The sequence below is a fragment of the Ursus americanus genome, chromosome 9 (genome assembly GCF_024610735.1).
Source record: "Ursus americanus isolate L20-20 chromosome 9, mUrsAme1.1.p, whole genome shotgun sequence".
In the NCBI taxonomy this organism is placed as follows: Eukaryota; Metazoa; Chordata; class Mammalia; order Carnivora; family Ursidae; genus Ursus; species Ursus americanus.
In genome coordinates, this window is record NC_142135.1 from 330,636 (window position 1) to 349,770 (window position 19,135).

The 19,135-nt window shown below is 63.1% G+C and overlaps 4 protein-coding genes across 14 annotated transcripts in view; 3 read left to right on the top strand and 1 right to left on the bottom strand.

Annotated features, from left to right (window-relative positions):
• The window catches only part of ARHGAP39 (Rho GTPase activating protein 39), a 102,367-nt gene extending 95,823 nt beyond the window's left edge, over positions 1 to 6,544 (top strand). For both annotated transcript variants that reach the window (XM_045777314.2, XM_045777315.2), the window contains 5 exons: positions 2,535 to 2,608; positions 3,920 to 4,119; positions 4,840 to 4,931; positions 5,347 to 5,516; positions 5,603 to 6,544. In XM_045777314.2, coding sequence (XP_045633270.1) covers positions 2,535 to 2,608; positions 3,920 to 4,119; positions 4,840 to 4,931; positions 5,347 to 5,516; positions 5,603 to 5,797 — 731 coding nt within the window. In that variant the 3' untranslated portion in view covers positions 5,798 to 6,544. The remainder of the gene's footprint in view (positions 1 to 2,534; positions 2,609 to 3,919; positions 4,120 to 4,839; positions 4,932 to 5,346; positions 5,517 to 5,602) is intronic.
• A 611-nt stretch (positions 6,545 to 7,155) lies between these two features.
• On the bottom strand, positions 7,156 to 19,101 carry LRRC14 (leucine rich repeat containing 14). 9 transcript variants are annotated; one of them, XM_045777399.2, is made up of 5 exons: positions 19,027 to 19,077; positions 18,584 to 18,614; positions 17,006 to 17,359; positions 16,212 to 16,796; positions 15,035 to 16,119 (listed from the first exon to the last, which is right to left on the bottom strand). In XM_045777399.2, exons 3-5 carry the CDS (start codon positions 17,332 to 17,334, stop codon positions 15,552 to 15,554), a joined length of 1,482 nt encoding a protein of 493 aa, XP_045633355.1. In that variant the 5' UTR covers positions 17,335 to 17,359; positions 18,584 to 18,614; positions 19,027 to 19,077; the 3' UTR covers positions 15,035 to 15,551. The 9 variants fall into 9 exon arrangements, 8 of the variants coding, with proteins under 8 accessions (XP_045633355.1, XP_045633352.1, XP_045633350.1 ...); XR_015725668.1 differs by lacking the exon at positions 19,027 to 19,077 and adding an exon at positions 7,156 to 7,261 and having other exon boundaries at positions 15,066 to 16,119; positions 16,212 to 16,813; positions 17,006 to 19,005; XM_045777396.2 differs by lacking the exon at positions 18,584 to 18,614 and having other exon boundaries at positions 19,027 to 19,101.
• Positions 7,864 to 9,446, top strand: C9H8orf82 (chromosome 9 C8orf82 homolog). Its single transcript, XM_045777404.2, has 3 exons — positions 7,864 to 8,077; positions 8,688 to 8,736; positions 8,995 to 9,446. Exons 1-3 carry the CDS (start codon positions 7,916 to 7,918, stop codon positions 9,438 to 9,440), a joined length of 657 nt encoding a protein of 218 aa, XP_045633360.1. The 5' UTR covers positions 7,864 to 7,915; the 3' UTR covers positions 9,441 to 9,446.
• Positions 9,563 to 14,685, top strand: LRRC24 (leucine rich repeat containing 24). Of its 2 annotated transcripts, none has more exons than XM_045777402.2 (5): positions 9,563 to 9,887; positions 11,879 to 12,217; positions 12,371 to 12,649; positions 12,772 to 12,940; positions 13,635 to 14,685. In XM_045777402.2, the coding sequence occupies exons 2-5, from the start codon at positions 12,047 to 12,049 to the stop codon at positions 14,561 to 14,563; spliced, it is 1,548 nt and encodes a 515-aa protein (XP_045633358.1). In that variant the 5' UTR covers positions 9,563 to 9,887; positions 11,879 to 12,046; the 3' UTR covers positions 14,564 to 14,685. The 2 variants fall into 2 exon arrangements, with proteins under 2 accessions (XP_045633358.1, XP_045633359.1); XM_045777403.2 differs by having other exon boundaries at positions 9,806 to 9,887; positions 11,964 to 12,217.
• Positions 19,102 to 19,135: the final 34 nt, after the last annotated feature.

Below are 19,135 nucleotides of genomic sequence, written 5' to 3' on the forward strand. Positions count from 1 at the left end.
CCTCTAATACCACCAAACCTCGACACCCCTTCCTCTGGGAAGCTGTCTGGCTGCACACTGCTCTTGGCAAGAGAGGGTAGCTGCAGTCCAGGATTCCCAGCTGCCCTTGCACCACACCCATCTGGAACAGGAGTGGAAGGGGCTCTGAGCTCCTGCTGGAGTCTGTCCGGGAGTCAGGTTGCAGCAGGGAGGTGGACCTGGCCTGGGGCTGAGCAGAACACTAGCCCAAGTTGGGTAGTGAGGAGGGAGCTTAGAAGCCCCAGGACCCCAGTGTCAGCACCAAGAGGTGGCAGTGGTAGGTTCTGGCCACACCCAGCAACTTTTCAGGCTTAAAGCCAGGGCTCAGGGGCACTAAGGCCCCCCTGGCACAGCAGCATAGACTGGGAGAGCTGCTTCTGTCGGTCCTTCTGTGGGCCACTGTCTCCCCACCTCTAAGAGTGGGTATGGGTATGCTCTGGTGAGGCTCGGTCAGGTCAGTGGGCCTGAAACAGAGCACCCCACACCATCGTGAGGGTCTCCCTGGGCTGGCCATAGGCACTGCACATCCTCCCAGGCACTCAGCAGACATCCCACAGCCATGGCCCGGGAAGCCACGCCCCTGGTGGTACAGGGTGCAGGGGCACTCCTGGGACTTGGCTCACACAGCCTCAGTCCTGTCCACCCACAAAAGCGGATACCGGCAGCTGCTGTCTGCTGAGCTGTGCACCAGACTCCAAGGTCAGCCCTTCACGAGTACTGGTGGTCGGTGTCATCCCTGTCCCCATCCTATGGGGGAGGAAGCTAAGGCCCAGAAAGGCTGCCTCGTGACCGGGTTCACCAACCGAGAGTGGCAGGCCCAGGATCTTCAGATCACAGTCTGTTGGAGAGGCCCCCAAGACAGGAGGTCAGGGCTCACTCGCCCAAGGGAGGGGTAGGCACACCCCCAGTCTGCAGCCTGCTCCTTGCTGCAAGGTGCTTCCTGGGCTCCTAGTGGCCAGTGGGCAGCCCAAGGCCCCCTTTGCCTTCCAGGCCCCGGGAGCCTACTGCTGAGGAAGGCCAGGTCGGCCTGTGGCAGACAGGTCCAGGTGCTGTGTCCTGAGCTGCTAGCAGAGGCTGCAGCGAGGATTCTCTGCTGGGGGTCTGTGGACCCCCAGGGAGCAGGAACAGACTCTCCAGGGAGAATGAGAAATGCTGGCTTTCACTCTGATTACTCTAAAAAAGAATCCCCTTGCTACTTAAAATGGTAACACTGTTCTGTGATCATTCAAAATGAAAAGATTTTCGTGGGCTAAGCCATGGTTATGTTTTTTACACTGGGGTCCAAGGACCTCCACGTGCTCAGACGTCCACAAGAAACTGCTTCCTTTAAAAGACTGGGGTATTTGGATTTGAGACCTGGGTCTAGCGGCTGCCCTCTGGCAGGCAGGCAGGCACTGGGGCAGGTGGGCCCAGCAGGGGCAGAGCCTTCCAGAGAGGGGGCCAGTTCTGAGTTTGGAGGTACACCCTCCAGCTTTTCTGTCTCTGTGGGTCCGTGGCACCTTGGGTTGGGTCGCTCCTCTGGGCTTCATCTCATTGTGTGTCTTGGTCTGCTCGCTGCTTCTCCTTCCCTTGCCTTGCCCGGGCCAGGAAGGATGCCACACACATTTCAGACCCACCCTGTGTGGGATCTCCTCCTCCGCTGCCTCTCCCCCCACCCTTTTGCTTCTCTCTCCTTCCCCTCATTTCTGTATCTGGAGAACCTCCTGGCCAAGGTCCCTGAGGTCCTTGCCTTCAGAATGCCACCTTGGCCATCCCTCCATGACCACCAGCCAGAACTTCTGCCAGGGGCCAAGTTTTAGGAAAGCCCCCTCCCTCGAGAAAGGAGGCTAGTCCTCTCCCTGCCTCCTTCAGCCCTCAGGCAGAACCTAGAGGTGTCTTTCCGTGTCATGGGCCTTCCAGTGACCCCTAGGCTCAGGACGTGGGGCATCCCCTCCATGCTCACCCTCCTTCCACACGCCACCCATCCCCTCGGTCTCCCTTTCCATAACTGCTGCCCTCCGTTGAGAGGGATGGGGCTCTGCAGGCTGAGGCCTCTCTCCCGGCCGGCTGGAGGCAGGGCTACAGGAGTTGGGCCTGCTGTCCAGCTAGCCCAAAGTCCACTCCCCAGTACTGGCCCAAGGCAGGGGGCCCTGTTGCCTGTGGAAAGGACCCTTCTTAGGGACTCCCCAGGGCTAGCCTGCAAGGGGAACATGGGGTTTGGAGGCCCTGGGGCCCGTGTCCTGACCTGTCAAAGGGAATGAGCCTCACTCCCAGCCTGCCCTTCTTGGCAGCGGGAAGCGCGGGTGGGCTGGCGGAGGCCTTACTTCCCAAGCCTGGCTGCTTGAGGTGAGGGAAGTGCCCCTTGCCTCTTCACGTGGGTTTCTGCTCTAAAGGACGTAAGAGTGTGAGGACCCACTGCCCCCAGGCAAGTGGTAGGCGGGGACCTGGCCAGGCCAGCCCAGCTGCCTCTCCTCACCCCTCCTGATGCTCCACTCCCCACATCCACGCCAAGCCAACCAGCACCTGTTCTTTTCCAGGGGTGGCGATAAGCACATATGCCAAGTACTGTTACCACAAGCTGCAGAAGGCGGCCCTGACTGGGGCCAAGAAGGTATGAACTCCCCCAGGACAGCCGGGTGTGGGTGGGCAAGACCTAGACGGGGTGCAGAGGGAGGCCTCAACAGGCAGCCCTCACATCCTGGGGAATGCCCTGCCCTCCTGGAGCCCAGCCGGCGGGGGGGCGGGGCATGTGATGGCGCACAGTATGGAAGGTGCTCCAGAGAACCCCCCGAGGCAGGCAGCTGGGGAAGGCCTTGGGTAGGGACTGCACCCCAAGTGCAGGAGCCAGTGCAGACAAAGGGGCGTGTGGCTAGGCCAGGGCCTCGGGGCTTTTAGCCCAAGTGAGGATGACTGGCTTGTCAGTCTTGGGCTGGTGCAGTGAGATGCAAAGGGAAGGCACGGCTGTGAGTAGGCCAAGAGACGACCCTTCTCAGCGGGGACCCTCACCCTGGCAGGCTGCATCTGGATGCAGGGAAGGCCAAGCCTTGGACTGCAGGGCAGGCTCAGAAGACCACTATGTGCCCCTTCACTCACACTGGCCCACCCACCTGGCCAAGAGCCCAGACCCATTACAGGCTCCTTCCACACTGGCAACCAGGGTTGGGCAGAGGGGCAGGTGGTCCCAGTAGTGATCTCCCTAGCCTCCTCTCTGACACCCATTCTGCCACTGGGCTTTCATAGTGCCCCCCAGAGCTTGAAAGCCACACCCCTTCCACTGCCTCTCTAGAGAACAGGCCTCAGTCACACCAGACAGCTGGACCTTGTTCCCTGGTCTTAGGATGTGTGGCTCTTGGCCCTCTTCCCCTCTATCCCCCCTCCTCCCTTTCAACCCACCACCCCTACCCAGAAGCCCCTCGGGCGCTCCTGTGTCTGACCCTTCCCCCATTGTCCCAGAGCCTGGCTGCCCCTCCCCTCTTCTCCCTCCTAATTCACTGCTCTAGCCCTGCCACTGGAGGTTGCAGCCTGTCCCCACCTCCGGCTTCTCCCCCTCACCTCCACCCCAGGTGGTCTCACATGGTCCAGATCAGCCAGCCTGGCCCCTCTATGGCCCCAGGCAGCTCTCATTCCAGGAGTCACTCCCACCTTCCTCCTATGTGAGGGATGGGGCCACCTGAAGATTTAGGACACAGTAGGTGGCCCAGCAGGGTGCCCCTTCCCCAATGATTTGGGGACCAGGGAGTTGGGGGCACCCCCAGCTCTGACTAGACGTGCTCCTGGAGTTACCAGGGGTGAGAGGACAAAGGGAGAGGGGAGGGTGGCCAAGCCAGGGGCAGCCCTGGGAGGGGTGCGGGGGTGGGGGAGGGAAGGCTGGGAGCAGGGCCGCAGGACCACACCAGGACAGAAAGCTGGGCTGTCTTTGCAGGGGCTGAGGAAGCCCAACGTGGAGGAAATCCGGCATGCCAAGAACGCTGTGTTCAGCCCGTCCATGTTCGGCAGTGCGCTGCAGGAGGTGATGAGTATGCAGAAGGAGCGGTACCCTGACCGGCAGCTGCCCTGGGTACAGACGCGTCTGTCTGAGGAGGTGCTGGCGCTCAACGGTGACCAGACGGAAGGCATCTTCAGGTACCCCACAATCTGGGCCCTGGGTGTGGGGGGCCTTGGGCGTCTCCGCTGTGTGTCTCAGGCAGGCAGGAGCCATCAGGCACCAGGACCACTGGGCCGACTTCCGTGCCCCAGCCCTGGGTTTTGGGGCCACGAGACCCATGCCCCTTCCTGGGAATAGCCAGAGAGGCCCCCCCATAAGACGCCATCATGTGGGCAGGAAGGGACACCCTGGAGCAAATGGAAGGGCCACTGTGCAGCCCGGAAAGGCAGGGCAGGGCCCCATCCTTAGGACGCAAGTCAGAGAACCATTCCCCTGAATGGCAGCATGCCTGAACTTAGGAGGGTCAGCCAAGGACAGTGCCTCTGTAAAAATGGCCATCAGGGTTCCAGAGGGCACTTGGACAGCAACCACAGGCAGGGCCTGAGCCGTGAGCCTGAAAAGACACAGCAGCAGCCAGCGATGGTGATCGCTTGTGAGGAGGGATGACAGCCCCTGCCCCATGGGGCATAGCACAAGCCCTGCTACCTGCTGTCATGACTCGCCTACCCAAGCCCCACGAGGAGAGCTGGGGAATCTGAGGCTTGCGGGTTTGAGCCTCAGTGGCCCTGCTAATAAAGGCATCTGCATGGGGGTGGCCAGCAGAGGGAAGTGGGACAGCAGTCAGGATGTATGGGGGAGGGGCCCGACCAAGGGCAAGGCAGAGTCCTCCTCGGTGAGACCCACCCTGTGCTCGGCAGAGTCCCTGGGGACATTGATGAGGTGAACGCCCTGAAGCTACAGGTAGACCAGTGGAAGGTGCCGACAGGCCTGGAGGACCCCCACGTCCCTGGTAAGCCCCATTCCCCTAGGAGCTGGAGCAGGCCTGGTCCGGGCAATTGGGACATTTGGGTTCCCCCTTGTGCCCCTAGTGATGCCTGGCTCCCGGTCCGTTTCCAGCACAGACAACCCCTGCCCACCGTACAGTCTCCTGGGGGCCCTCCTTCCGGCCTTGCCTGCCGCTCTCCTTCACTTCCTGCGTCAGCCCCCAGCCCCCGGGCCCAGGCAGGCCCTCGGGAGCACCAACGCGCCAGGGTCCGGGCGCCTGCAGTCTGGCCCGGCACTCCCGCTCGCCACGCCGCATGCCGCCCTTCCCTTGCCGCCCTTGCCCGCTGGCCCCTGTCGGCTCCCGCCCCGCGCGGGGGAGCCCGCCCGGCAGGCTGTCCTGAGCGCCCACCGCCCCACCCCCGCCCGCGCTGTGTCCGCAGCTTCGCTGCTGAAGCTGTGGTACCGCGAGCTGGAGGAGCCCCTGATCCCGCACGAGTTCTACGAGCAGTGCATCGCGCACTACGAGAACCCCGAGGCCGCCGTGGCCGTGGTGCACGCGCTGCCCCGCATCAACCGCCTGGTGCTCTGCTACCTCATCCGCTTCCTTCAGGTACGCGGCGGGGCACGGGGCACGGTGCGGGCACGGGGCACGGTGCGCGGCGGGGCCCGGCCCACCCTCCCGTCCCCTCCGCGCAGGTGTTCGTGCAGCCCGCCAACGTGGCCATCACCAAGATGGACGTCAGCAACCTGGCCATGGTGATGGCGCCCAACTGCCTGCGCTGCCGATCGGACGACCCGCGCGTCATCTTCGAGAACACTCGCAAGGAGATGTCGTTCCTGCGCGTGCTCATCCAGCACCTGGACACCAGCTTCATGGAGGGCGTGCTATAGCACGTGCGCCCCGAGGACCGAGGGTGGGGACGGAGCCAACGCTCGGTGCGCCCGGGCAGGGGAGCACGCGGGGAGGGGGGAGGGAACGCCCCAGCCGCGGAGGCAGCATGCCAGGCCCCGCCCATGCCCGCCCCAGCCCCGGAAGCCCCCAACTCTCCCACCCAGGCCCTCGGCCTGAGGACGCAGCCGGGGCAGAGGGCCCGTGGGAAGGGCGCCCCTGGGCCGCCGCCCACGCCGCCGCCTAGTGGCCAGTTCCTTGGGCACCGCCCCGCCCACCGCCGGCCGGTCAGCCCCGAGAAAGTGCCTTCTGTTTCCTGGAGCCAAGTGACACTGCCCCTCCCGGCCGGCCTGAGAGCACACGCCGCCCTCCCCTGGGGCGAGCTGCCTCGCTGGGGCGCCTGCGCTCAGCCTGGCCCTGCCCTAGCCCCTGCCCGGCTGCCCCTCTTTCCTCTGCCCCGCATTTTCCCTCAGTCCCCTTCCTGGCCTGTGGCCTCCTCAGCCCCACCACCCCCACCCCGCCACCTGCGGCCTCCATCATCGAGACTGCACAGGAATTGGGGGCCCCAGGGCACTTGGCTGTCCATCGCCAGAGCAGGGCCAGGCAGGCTCTCTCTGGGTGGGGAGGGGCCCCCAAACCAAAGTCCTCTGGGTGGGGGGCAGGGTTGGGCAGGCATTCTTGGGGCAGGGTGGGGGAGGGGCAAGAGTATTTTTTCTTCGTGTAACTATAAATTCAGATTCTATCCAGCACACCAACCCGCCTGTGTATAAAGATATAGAGGGAAAGATATAAGAACTAAGTTTGCTAATGACATAGTTTTAATCCAAATGCTATTTATCTCTGAGCCGTCCTAGCCTGTCCTCTGTGCAGAGCAAGTTGATATCACCCCTTCATTTTCTTCGCCACTTTCTTGGCTTCTGACCAAAAACCAAACCCTGCCCCATCCCCATCTGGGACCTGCAGTGAAAGAGAGGGAAGGAACCCCGAGCTGGGGAACCAGGGAGCGCGTCCAGGATTGCCCTTCCTCAAGGCGAGAGCTGGGGGTAGGAGGTACCTAGACTCTCAGTTTGTACATTTTCCATTTTGGAATTTTGAGTTCCAATTGTAAAACTTAATTTCTCCCCGGTTTATATATATATATATATATATATATATTTTTTAGAGTTGAGTTTTTATTTATTATTAAAAACAGAAAAGCCCAGCCCTGCCGCTGCCCGGGTGTCCCCTGAGGTAGCATCCTCGGTCGGGTGGTCTCCGGGTCTGGGGTGGACGACCCGGCCACAGACACTCTCGCTCTGACGCATGGACTTAAGAGGTGACAACACTTTGTGTGAATAAAATAACGTATGGACACTTGCGAGCCATGGTCACTGCCTGTCGCCTCGTGCTCTTCCAGTCGCTGCAGGGATCTGGGCTGGGGGCTGGGCAGCCCACTACAGCAGCCTGCTTGTTGCCAGTGTGGTCACCTAGGTGGACAGGCCAGGGAGAATGGGGGAATGGAGAGAGGGCGTAGGGGGTGGGCTGCAAGGAAGGCTGTTCCCGGGGAATGGGGGAGAGGTGATGAGCCAGGAGGGAGGAACCAGCTGGGTGTTAGGCCCCTCTGCGCCGCCTGCGACCACCTGGGGTATGTGTCCACCCCTAAATCCCTGCCGGTTTGCGCGAGGATGGGCTTTTTGTGACGCGTTCTACCCCCAGCCTGCCATAGGGTCTAGGCAGAGTGTTTATTCAGAAGCTAGTTGAACACGCAGACACGGCCCAGCCGAGTTGGCTTTCCGCGGGGTACCTCGCCCACGTGCCGGCGGCCAGCTTCCGAGGACGGAGGGACAGAGCCTGCATTCCCGCCAGCGCCCCGCTCCCAGCCCGTCCCTCGCTCCTGAACCCGTCTGCACCCCAGTATCACAGCCGCACTCTGCTGTCTGGCGGTCTCGTCCGCTTTCCCTTCCCCAGCGGGACGGCAGGGCGGGCCGCTCCCGCCGTCCGGGAGTGCGGTGTGTCCAGGGAAAGCGAGCTCTGCCCTAGTCCCCGGAACCCGAAGTGTGAGGCCGCAGGCGCCGGGGGACGCGTGCTCACGCAGCGCCAGCCCCGCGTGACCGGCCCGCCGCTTCCGGCGCGGGAGGAAGATGTGGCGGGCATGCGGAGCGCTCCGGACCGGCGCCCTGGCCTTGGCGCGGCCCCCGGGGACCCGGGCCTGCGGTGGGGGCGGGGACATCTCCTACACGCAGGGCCAGGCCCCAGAACCCCGGACGCGAGAGTATTTTTATTACGTGGATCATCAGGGTCAGGTGGGCCTGGAGCGGGGCCTGAGGGGGCGCACCTGTAAGAGGGGTGGGGCCGGAGGGAGGGCCCCTGTGAGGGGCGGGATCTCTGAGGTAAGTAAACGTGACTGCCGAGCTGGGTCAACGAGCTGGAGAGATTGGGGCGTCGCGTCTCAGCCCCAGAGGGGTCGGACCCCCAGCAGCCAACCTGCCACACGCAGCTGTAGCTGCGTCTCGCGCGCTCCGCATTCCCAGATCCTGCCCCTCCCTGCGGTCCCCGGGCCGGGGCCGCCCCGCCTGATTTGCAAGCCCTGGCATATCCGGGAGGAAGCAAGTCGGGGAGCCTCCGCGGAGGAGGTGTTACACCTGATTAGAAACTTGAGGAAGGGAGAGGTACGGGGAAAGCATGGCAGCTCGGGCACCCGCATGGCCCGGAGTGCGGGGTAGATGCGGGAATGTTGGTAAGGCTCCCCGGTTTACTTTCCACTCGCCTCTCTGCACGCGGTGTATACAGACAAGCAAGGGAAGCGGACACTAGCCCCCAGCTCAGGCTGCCCGAGGCCTCCCCGCCCTGGGGCCGACTCTGTCTGGCTCCCAGCTGGGACTCATGGGCCATGGCCTGCGCCTCTGTCCGCAGCTTTTCCTGGATGACTCCAAAATGAAGAACTTCATCACCTGCTACAAAGGTACCGCCGCACCCTCCTCCCCACCTTCCATCTCCCTTCGGCAAGGCCCTGGTGGGCTCTGCTTCCCAGCCTCCCCACTGGCCCGCCCGAAACAGAGGACCAGGAGTCCTGCGCACAGGAGCCCTCCTGTCTAGAGTGAGGCCAAGGTGGTGTACCGACAACCGGTGCCAGTCCTTGGAGTTGCCCAGGGCGAGCGGCTTGCCTGGGGGAGCAGGGCCCCGTGTAGACTGGCATGGTAAGCAACCCCTTTACCTCCAGACCCACAGTTCCTGGTCACCTTCTTCTCCCGCCTGAGACCCAACCGCAGCGGTCGCTACGAGGCCTCTTTCCCCTTCCTCTCGCCCTGCGGCAGGGAGCGCAATTTCCTGCGCTGCGAAGACCGGCCCGTGGTCTTCACGCACCTGCTGGCCTCGGGCCCCGGGCCCCAGCGTCTCTCCTACTGCGGCGGCGGTGAGGCCCTGGCCGTGCCCTTCGAGCCGGCGCGTCTGCTGCCCCTGGCCACCAATGGGCGCCTCTACCACCCGGCGCCAGAGCGTGCGGGCGGCGTGGGCCTGGTGCGCTCAGCCCTGGCCTTCGAGCTTAGCGCCTGCTTCGAGTATCCGCCCGGCGCGTCTGCGCAGCCCTCGCACGTGCGCTGGCAGGGCCGTCGCCTCGCCCTCACTATGGACCTGGCCCCGCTGCTGCTCGCCACTCCGCCACCCTGAGCCGCAGGCTGGAGGGCAGGCGCCCGCAGGTGCCCCTGGCCGCCTCCCCGCCTCCCCCCGCGGCCCCGCCCCCCCCCCCGGCGAGGTCCCGGCCGCGCATCGCTGCGCACGCGCAGCCAAAGAGCGCGCCGGCCGAATGCGCGTGCGCGGCAGAGGTGCACCGCGGCCCCGTTCCGCTCGGCGCTGTCCGAGGTGCTGCCGTGTCCGGGGCCTCGACTGCGAAGAGGGGCGGGATCGCGGGCCCTTCTGCTCCCTCCCCACACCTTGGGCCTGGGGCGTCCTTTGGTTTGTCCCTTGCTCACTGGGGCTGGCCGGGGAGGCCGGGCCGGAGGCGCGGGGGCTCCAGTGCGCGTGCGCGAGCGACGCCCGCCCCTCCCCCGCCCGGCGCTGCTCGGTGGGCCGGGGCGCCGCGGGCTCGGCGGGGGAGCCGCGCCGCGGGAGCGTCAGGTGAGGGGGCGCCCGACCCGAGGTCAGCGGGCATGGGGGCGGGATCGGGGGCCGTCCCGGCTCTGTACCCCGCGCGCACCGAGAAGGGGAGGAGACCTGGCGGGGACCACGCCCTGCCCTGAACTGGCCCAATACAGACCCGCGCTGGAGGGGGTGCAGGTGACACCGTGGGGGAATCGAGGCACGCGGCTCGGGCTTCGCACTGAGCCCGAGGGGGTCGCAGGGCTTCCTCGCCCCTCCAGTCCCCTCAGAGATGGGCGCCCTGGAGACGGTGACACCAAACGCAGAATCCTGTGTGTGACGCCCCGCCCCCTGCCCAACCGGATTAGAGGGCTGTCCGCTGGGTAAAAGGATTTCTAGGCTGGCCTCCTCTGCTCTTCCCGACCGGGCCCTCATCCCTGCTCAGGCCGCCCTTTTTATTCCAGTCAGCGTCTAGGGGGTGTCCCTGTGAACCGCAGTGCCTTGAATCCTAAGGAGGAAGCCAAGAAGCTCCCCTACTTAAGAGGACTTGCTGCTGGAGGCTGGGTGGGCAAGCCCTGGGCCAGCCCTTTGGCTCAGGGAAATGGATCCCAGGAGCCCAGAGTATGCCTTCAGGTCCTTGGGGTTCACACACATCCCGAGACACCTGGGACCTGCCTCTGCCTGGGCCAAAGCTATATTCCATTAAAACTTTTGCTGTGCCTACCTCATTTCTAGTGACTTTAAATAATCATGTGAGTTACAATGTAGAGCAAGATTTGAACAGACACCAAGGCCGCTTGGTACCTTTCCACATGACTCACTCTTGCTAGCGGGGAGACTTGGTAAACAGGCAGGGGTTGAGTGGGACCATTTGAGGAAGGGCTGGAGGCTGGATGACAATACACTCTCAGCTTTGCTAACCCTGGCTCCACACTAGCTGGCTTCTCAGCCCAAGTTCCCACCTTTAAAACTGGACTTACTGTGCCCGGAACTAGACCCAGGCCTTCCCATCTTTCTAGGATCATAGGTGCATGTGCATAAAATCCCCAACGCTATATTCCTTCACAATTCTGGAGGTCACTGCTTCCACAGCCCATTTGGGAAACTACCCTAGATACCCAGTTGGTGGCCCAAGGCTCCTCTTTTACAACCCAGCTCTTCCAGAGCCCAAAGCAGAAGCACCTTGCTGGGAGCCAGCAGGGAGAACAGAGGCCATGGCTTCTGAACTGACTTTCCTATTGTGTGCCACATCCCCCAATTCTCTAACAAGTTCCCTGAGAAATACCCGTAATTCTCTGCAAGCCGTTCCACCCATTCTCACCGCCAGGACGGCAGGGGCAGGGGCTGGATAAAGCTGTGCTAAAGCAGTGCTTGCATTTTCCTGTGGCTGGTAGCTCCCAGGATTAGTTCTGCCCACGTTACCCATTAAGATACATCAGGTGGATCCCAGGGTCTGGGAACACAGCATGAGTTTTAGGGATAAAAGGACTAGACTTAATGCTGGGTCAGGGTCAGGTGAAGACAAGGACACTGGCAGTGTGGGGCCTTGGACCTTGTGTTGGGGGCACAAGACTTCTGCTCTGGATTCGGCTTTTGGAGGTCTCACAGAGAGGAGTCCATGTGGACAAGGGGAAATGTCTTTCCAGAGGCTGTTCTTCCCCTTCTAGCCTGTGCTTGGGTAACAGGCTTCACCGCCTACGTGTTCCCAGGCTCACACCTTGCACCAGCCTCTTGTACCTTAGATTCAAGGAGTGGCCAGTTGCTAGAATGTGGAGGGAAGCCTGATCCAGACGTCCACACGCACGAGCAGGAAGCCCCCTAGAGTGCCAGACGGAGATAGGTGGGAAGAGAAGGGAGCTCGGCTGGGCTTGACTCTCCCCACATGGCCTGAGTAGTAAGACTAAGAACAGTGGAAGTTCCAAATTGAAACCTGATGCCCCACATCTTCATGACTGTTTTTGTAAAGGAAGGAAACCAACTTTTTCCCCCCTTTTTTAATCAGTTGCTTGAACTGATTTGTAACTTTTCAGAAACTAGACACAGGGTGTGGGCCTCCATCCACGTCCTTCTCTGGCTCTCAAGTGTTAGGGGCAGGCCTGCCAACCTGTGTTTCAGGAGGCACATCCCATCCGGGCTGGACTATAAGGAAGCCCGTCAGGAGGCTGCAGCTTCGTGGCCTGCGGCCGGTCCCGCGGGAGATGGCCCCGGGGGCGCCCACGCTGCTGCTGCTGCTGTGGCTGCTGTGGTTCCCTGACTTCCCGCCCCACGCTGCCGGCTGCCCGGCCGCCTGCCGCTGCTACAGCGCTACGGTGGAGTGCGGCGCCCTGCGGCTGCGCGTCGTCCCGCCCGGAATTCCACTTGGGACGCAGGTGGGCACCGCGTGGGGCCACTGGGCCGCGGGGCAGAGGCGCCCGCGACACAGAGGGAGGGGTGTGTGAGCGTCCCTGTGGGTGCTGGAGCGCTCTAGGGAAGAGGGCGACTCCCTCGGCGGGGTAAATACCCTCCCTCCCTCTGCCCCGCAGACGCTGTTCCTGCAGGACAACAGCCTCGCGCGCCTGGAACCGGGCGTCCTGGCGCCTCTCACAGCCCTACGCCGTCTCTACCTGCACAATAACAGCCTGCGCGCCCTGGAGCCAGGCGCCTTCCGCGCGCAGTCACGCCTGCTAGAGCTGGCGCTCACAGGCAACCGGCTGCGCGGCTTGCGAGCTGGCGCTTTCGCGGGCCTGGCCCAGCTCCGTGCACTCTACCTGGCTGGTAACCAGCTAGTGCAGCTGCTGGATTTCACCTTCCTGCACCTGCCGGTGAGGGGGTTACGTGGGGCCCGAGTAGTGAAAGGGAGAAAAGCCAGCCCAGTCTAGCCTGCTAAGAAGGGAACCTGTCTCCCAGGGCCCCTTCCCCTGATGATCTGCTGTCCTTCCTTCAGCGACTGCAGGAGCTGCACCTGCAGGAAAACAGCATCGAGCTGCTGGAGGACCAGGCCCTGGCCGGGCTCTCCTCACTGGCACTGCTGGACCTCAGCAGGAATCAACTGGGCACCATCAGCCGTGAGGCCCTACAGCCCCTGGCCAGCCTGCAGGTCCTGCGCCTCACAGGTAACTCCCGGGGCGGGGGGGTGTCTCATGCAAAGGGTTATTCCCTGGCCACAGTTGTGGCGGTAGGAAACAGGCCCAGGTGTGGAGCGCACTTTGATTTCAGTGGCTCTGGGTTGCAGACCACCCAGGAGCACTATGGAGGGCCACGCCCCCACCTGCACCCACGGGAGAAGGCTGACAGGACTGGGGGTGCTGGAAGGGAAACCGCTCAGGGAACTTGCCTGGGGAAGACAGAAAAGGTAGAAGTCCCTGGACAGAGTTGAGGGGCTTGCGCACTTTGGGGCTGTCAGGGCAGACAGGCAGAAACTAGAAGGATGAAACTAGGGCTGACATTTCCAGGACACAGCACCTGAAGACAAGGCTGACAGGACTTGCAAGGTTTTAGTCCTGTGGGATGTCTATGTGGACACCAAGGTTTCCCTCCCCCCCCCCAAATAAATAATGGGACTTGTTGCAAGGAGAGACTTCAGAGTAGAGGCTTTTGTGGAAATTAGTGAACTGGAACATGCATCACAGAACGGAAGCAGAAGAGAAGAGTGCCTACACTCCAAGGAGCTTAGGGTCAGAGAAGAGGTGGCAGGGGCTCCTGCGGGAGGTGGGAAAGGAGCTCCTGTTCTGACCAAAAGAACCCCACCTGCACAGGCTGTTCTGAGGCCACCCCTGAGCTACCTGCCCACCACTGCTCTGCCCACAGAGAACCCATGGCGCTGTGACTGCGCCCTGCATTGGCTGGGAGCATGGATCAAGGAGGGGGGCCAGCGGCTGCTCAGCTCCAGGGACAAGAAGATCATGTGTGCAGAGCCCCCGCGCCTGGCACTTCAAAGTCTCCTGGACATATCTGGCAGTAGCCTCATCTGCATCCCGCCCTCTGTACACGTAGAGCCGCTGGAGGTGACGGCCAACCTGGGTGAGGACCTGCGGGTTGCCTGCCAGGCTTCCGGCTACCCGCAGCCCCTGGTGACCTGGAGAAAGGTGGCCCAGCCTCGCGAAGGGCAGCCACGGGCTCAGGTCCAGCCAGAAGGCGGGGCGCCGCGCCCAGGCGGGCCCGGCGCCTCTGACACGGGCAGCGGCATGCTCTTCCTCACCAACATCACCCTGGCCCACGCTGGCAAGTACGAGTGCGAGGCCTCCAATGCCGGCGGCGCCGCCCGCGTGCCCTTCCAGCTCCTGGTCAACCTGTCCCAGCAGCAGCAGCTGCAGCTGGCGCCCCCCCCGCCCCCGCACGCCGGCCCCGTCAGCCACGAGCCCTTACAGGAGGCGGGCAGCATGGCCTTCCGCGCCCTGGGCCTGGCCACGCAGACGGCCATTGCAGCCGCCATCGCGCTCCTCGCGCTCACGGCGCTGCTCCTGGCGACCATGATCTGCCGCCGGCGGCGCAAGCGGAAAAAGGCGCCGGGGCCGCCGGGGGAGGGCGCGCTGTTCGTCAACGACTACTCAGACGGGCCCTGCACCTTCGCGCAGCTCGAGGAGCTCCGCGACGAGCGAGGCCACGAGATGTTCGTCATCGACCGCTCCAAGCCGCTCTTCGCAGAGGGCCCGACGGAGGCAGCCGACGGCACGGCCGCCGGGCTGGGGCAGGGGCTCCCGCTGCAGCCTCCCGCGGCCTATGAGATTCACTGCTGAGCCGGGGCTAGAGCGACGCAGGGGCGGGAGGGCGCGTGCTGATGACGTGGGCCTCGCGGATTGGTCGGCCCGCGGGGTCGCCCCGCGCATGCCCCAGCGCAGTCAGTAAAGGGTAGAAGCTGCGCAGTGTGCGGCGAGCCGTGTGTGGGGTCTGGGGCCCCGGGGGCGTGGCGCAGGCACCCGCGGACCCGCAGCTCTGCAGACGAAGTCCTGAGGTGCGGACAGACGGTGGCCACGGAGGCTCCCCACACCCCTCCCAGAACCCCCCTCACCTGTAGCTCTGCAGGGGCTGACAGCGGCCCGCCAGCCTGCGGGGGTCCTCCCCGAGGTGGGAGGGGCGACGGGCTGCGGAGGCGCCCAGGGAACGGGAGGCGAGCAGCACACCGGAAGACAGCTGTTAGTTACCCAGCAGCCAGATAAGCCAGCGACAAGTCGTTCTGACCAATTAGGACAGAAAAAAACCACCACAAATTTAAGTTCCAAACACACTGCACGTTTGTACCTTAATGACACCTTCTGGCTCCAAAGCCCAGCCAGGTGGTCTCCTGGGTGCCAGGGTAGGGAGACCCAGCTCTCCTTGAAGCAGGTCCCTGTTCTAACTTCAATCCCAGGTCAGTCAGCTCTTGGGAAGGGCCTAGAGAGAACACCCTCTCTCAGCTCACAGTTGAGACCCCAGAAACATTCCAAAGAGAGGACCAGAACACCAGAGGGTAGCCAAGTGCACCCAAACCAAACCTGGCCGTGCAGGCCTGGAATCCAGCCCTGGAATCCAGCCCTGAAGCCCACAGTCAGCCAGCCAGGGGAACGGGTACAGGGCAAACTGCGCACGGTGCTGCACAAAGCATAGGAAGGCTCAAAGTGCCCAGGAGCAAGGAAACCCAAGACCCGTGCCTCTGTGTCAGGCCTCCAACAGGGTCCCATGAAGGCTCTGTCTACCTAAGGCAGGGAGGGATCTGCAGCAGCCCTGAACACCAGGACAGCCTGGAGGTCACAGGCTGAAGTAGTCTGCAGCCAGGCGCCCATAAATGTCTGTGGTCCAAAGCACATGAGCACGGCCTGAGGCGAGGAGCAGCTGGTGCAGCTCGGCCTCCACACGAGCAAACTTCTCCTCATTGATGGAAGCCTCCAGCAGGACAGAAGCAGGCGGTGGCCAGGGCAGGCCTTCGTAACAGTCCACAGGGAAGGGGTGCACCACTGTGCGTAGCTCAGCCTGCACCACTGAATCCCGGAGGAGCTCCTTGAGGCCCGCCATGGACAGCGGATTGCCATAGAGGCCGAGGTAGCGGAGGCTGGTGCAGCGCGTCAGCACAGGGAGCGTGGCCAGCAGCTGGGTATCAGCAAGCTGGCACTCAGTCAGCTCCAGGTGCAGCAGTGTGGCTGCAGCCGCCCGCAGCAGGCCCTGGAAAGGCTCTAGTTGGTTGCCAGACAGGTCATTGCCACTAAGGTCCAACTTCTTGAGATGGACAGCATGGGGGCTCCGTGCCAGAAAGCGCAAATCCTCAGGCAGCAGGGCACAGAAGGCCAGCTCCAGGCTCTCCAGGGGACTCTGCAGGGTGCTACAGGGGACACAGGGGATCACAAACAGGAAAGACCAGGGGAGGGTCTCAGGGAGAGGAGGAAGGACAGGGCAGTAGCGGGGCTCGCTCACCTGAGCAGCTGGTCCAACCGTCCCGAGAGGAGAGAGGAGCCCATGCTGAGCTCCCGAAGACAGGTGAAGCGGCCCATCTGGGCCAGGAAGTAACGGAAGTTGTCCTCACCATCCACAGAGGGCTGCCTGGAATCCCCATGCACATAGTGCAGCCGCAGGCTGGCAAGGTGCTGGAAGCGGGCCACATGTGGGATGATAACAGACAGGCCACGTAGACCCAAGTTGTTAAAGCGCAGGTCCACACGGCGCAAGCAGCCTGCATCCAGCAGCTGCAGCAAAGCCACAGTGTTGCGCATGGGCAGGTCCTCAGCCCGCAAGTCCCGGCAGCAGAGCCGCAAGGGACTGCCTACACTGCTTCGGAGTGCCTCCCGCAGGAAGGCATATGAGGCCCGGTTCACCCGCAGGTCCACGCGAACCTCCACAGGAATGGGGGCCAGCCCAGGCTCCGCAGTCACGCCCTGCTGCTGTGCTATGCAGGTGCGGGCCACTGCTGCTGTGCAGTCCCACATGCTCATGGTACCAGGGTCCTGCTCCACGCCGTCATCCAGGAGGCCCGTCATGTCCAGCACTCGCAGGGCATGCTTCCTGGGAGCACGAGTAGGCTGAAGCAGGAGACAAGGGAGCAGAGCCCATACCCACTCCCAGCCATCTTGGGACAGGAGCAAAATGCCTGTTCCTGCACTGACCTCTTGCAGTGGCCTGGAACCTCACAGGGGACCCTCTCTGCACCTGCACCACCACCACCACCAGCACCACCACCCCCAGGCCTGAGGGCCCCTCAGGTGAGCCCATACCTGCAGAGAGGCTGTGTGCCAGACTCTGTCTCTGGGGTGTGGAGCCGGGCCGTCAGCCCCAGGATCACAGCCTGCATGCTCTCTGTGCTGGGGCGCTCTTGCAGCAAGGCCCGGCTGCAGTGGGCACATTCCTGCAACAGCTGCTGGAAGCTGAGCAGCGGGAAGGGCCACGTGTGCACCAGCTCTCGAAGCACAACAGTCTTCTTGTCCATGAAGGCCACCTTGAACAGCAGGGGGAAGAGCTCTCGAGGCAGCAGGGGCAGGGCCTGGCAGGCAGCTGGCTGGCACTGGAGCACCTGCCTGGTGCTCAGGAACACAAGCGTGTGCATGGCGCTCGGCCAGGCAGGAAGCCACCTGCAGGGAAGGGCCCTTCAGCGGGGAGGACAGACCCCAGGCCACCACCCGGCCATAGCCTCCTCCATCACTGGTAGTGAGCAAGCCCAGCATGGCACTTGGCACAGTGCTGGCACTTAGTGGAGGACCGTGGCACCGAAGAGCAAGTGCTAAGTGCCTAGCAATGGGCTAAGTGGAAACAGGGACAAGGCCACCCCCCAGTTCCCGGTCTCCAGAAACATGGGGCCTCTTTAGGGAAATGTAGTCATCAAGCGGTACATAAATAGCTCAGCATCAGATATGACCAGCTTGCCTGGATGTGCTTTTGAGGGCTACTGCTCTGCAGGACCTCCCCTCCGCCCAACCTGCACTTGAGGCCTCCCAAATCACAAAACTGTTTATCAGAGCCCTCTCTTCCTCAAAAGTAGAATAAAGCTCGGGCCCTTCCCCCACCACACAAGCACTAGAGGGGGTAGGACACTCCTAGGGGGCTGGAAGCTGCATCACAATTCGCCTCCCCACCCTCCTCCAGCTCTTGCAGGTGTTCCTTGGACAGGAGCTGGAAGCACTGATGCAGCTTAATAAATACCAGCAAGGATAAAAAGGGCTGGGACCCAGGGAACGTTGACTCCAGACAGGCCTGACCCTCGGGTTTTAACTACTACAGTCCAGTAGTACTGCCAAGCATGGAGATCCCTGCAGATTCACAGAAAGACAGAAAGCAAACCTCACCCACCAAGGTCCTTGCCACCTGTCTAAACATCTCCCTTCCCCCTAGAGAACCAGAGTGAGACACCAACTCTCAAACCCATGGGATTCAGTAGGTCCCAGGCCAGGAACTGCTCAGATGGGTAGAAGCAGCAGCAGAATGGGCATCCAAGCTAATAAGGAGCATACAGAAAATGCCTGAGACTAGAAGGTACTTAGACATCAGCTCTACTACTGACTTCAGCAGCAGCAACAGTCAGTGGACTTACTGTGGGCCAAACAACTCATCCTCAAAACTGCTTCCCAGTCATACCCCTGGAAACAGATTAGAAAACTAAGACCTAAGCCTTGCCAGACCAAGGTCACAGCCTGGACGACGAGCTCGGGGAAGGGGGAGCAATCTGGCCCCAGAGACCCTGCTCTTCCGGACCTCATGCACAACGTTAAGTCCTTAGGGCACCGGTTCTTGAGAAGCCCCGAACGCCAACCCTCGGCCTTGCTCTGCCTGCAGACAAATCTCGCGAGGACTATTCATACCTCGCTGTGACAGGACAGACCAACCCAGCACCTGTCACGAGAGGAAACGAAAGCAGCCAGTGTGGTCACCGTGGGAGGAGCCTCTGGGCAGTGGCCGCCGCCCCCTCCCGCCGGCCCGCGGCTCCCGGCTTTTCCCCGAAGACGCCCCCGCCCGGCTCCTCCCGGCCTCGAGCCGCGGGAGACGCTCAATGCGATGCCCTCCGCGTCCCGGACGTGATCTGCCCCTCGCAGCCGGTTCCCCCCCCCACCCCGCCCGGGACCCGAGGTCGCTCTGCCCGACGCAGGGCTCCAGGTTCTTCCCCACCCCGCGGACGAACGGCCCGGGTCCCGCTCCCGCCTCCCGGGCGGCGCCGCCCCAAGCGCCCGCGCCCGCTTCGTGCGGCCAGGCAGGGCCGGGGGCGCACGCCGCCCCGCTCCATCTCCGGCCGGCGGCCCGCGCTCACCGGCCCCACAGCCGCTGCCACCGCCACCGGCCCCGCCTCACCGTCCGCGGCGGCCGCCCAGAGCTTCCGCGCGCCGCGATGACGTATCCGCCACCCATTGGCCGTCCCG

Coding starts and splice junctions, on each gene's coding strand:
- LRRC14 (XM_045777394.2), bottom strand. CDS start 17,452: ATGCTGGGCTTGCTCACTACCAGTGATGGAGGAGGCTATGGCCGGGTG. Junction 16,814..17,005: donor GGCACACAGCCTCTCTGCAG/GTATGGGCTCAC, acceptor CTCCTGCTTCAG/CCTACTCGTGCTCCCAGGAA. Junction 16,120..16,211: donor CGGTTGGACCAGCTGCTCAG/GTGAGCGAGCCC, acceptor TGTCCCCTGTAG/CACCCTGCAGAGTCCCCTGG.
- LRRC24 (XM_045777402.2), top strand. CDS start 12,047: ATGGCCCCGGGGGCGCCCACGCTGCTGCTGCTGCTGTGGCTGCTGTGG. Junction 12,218..12,370: donor GAATTCCACTTGGGACGCAG/GTGGGCACCGCG, acceptor TCTGCCCCGCAG/ACGCTGTTCCTGCAGGACAA. Junction 12,650..12,771: donor TCACCTTCCTGCACCTGCCG/GTGAGGGGGTTA, acceptor TCCTTCCTTCAG/CGACTGCAGGAGCTGCACCT.
- C9H8orf82 (XM_045777404.2), top strand. CDS start 7,916: ATGTGGCGGGCATGCGGAGCGCTCCGGACCGGCGCCCTGGCCTTGGCG. Junction 8,078..8,687: donor ACGTGGATCATCAGGGTCAG/GTGGGCCTGGAG, acceptor CTCTGTCCGCAG/CTTTTCCTGGATGACTCCAA. Junction 8,737..8,994: donor CTTCATCACCTGCTACAAAG/GTACCGCCGCAC, acceptor CTTTACCTCCAG/ACCCACAGTTCCTGGTCACC.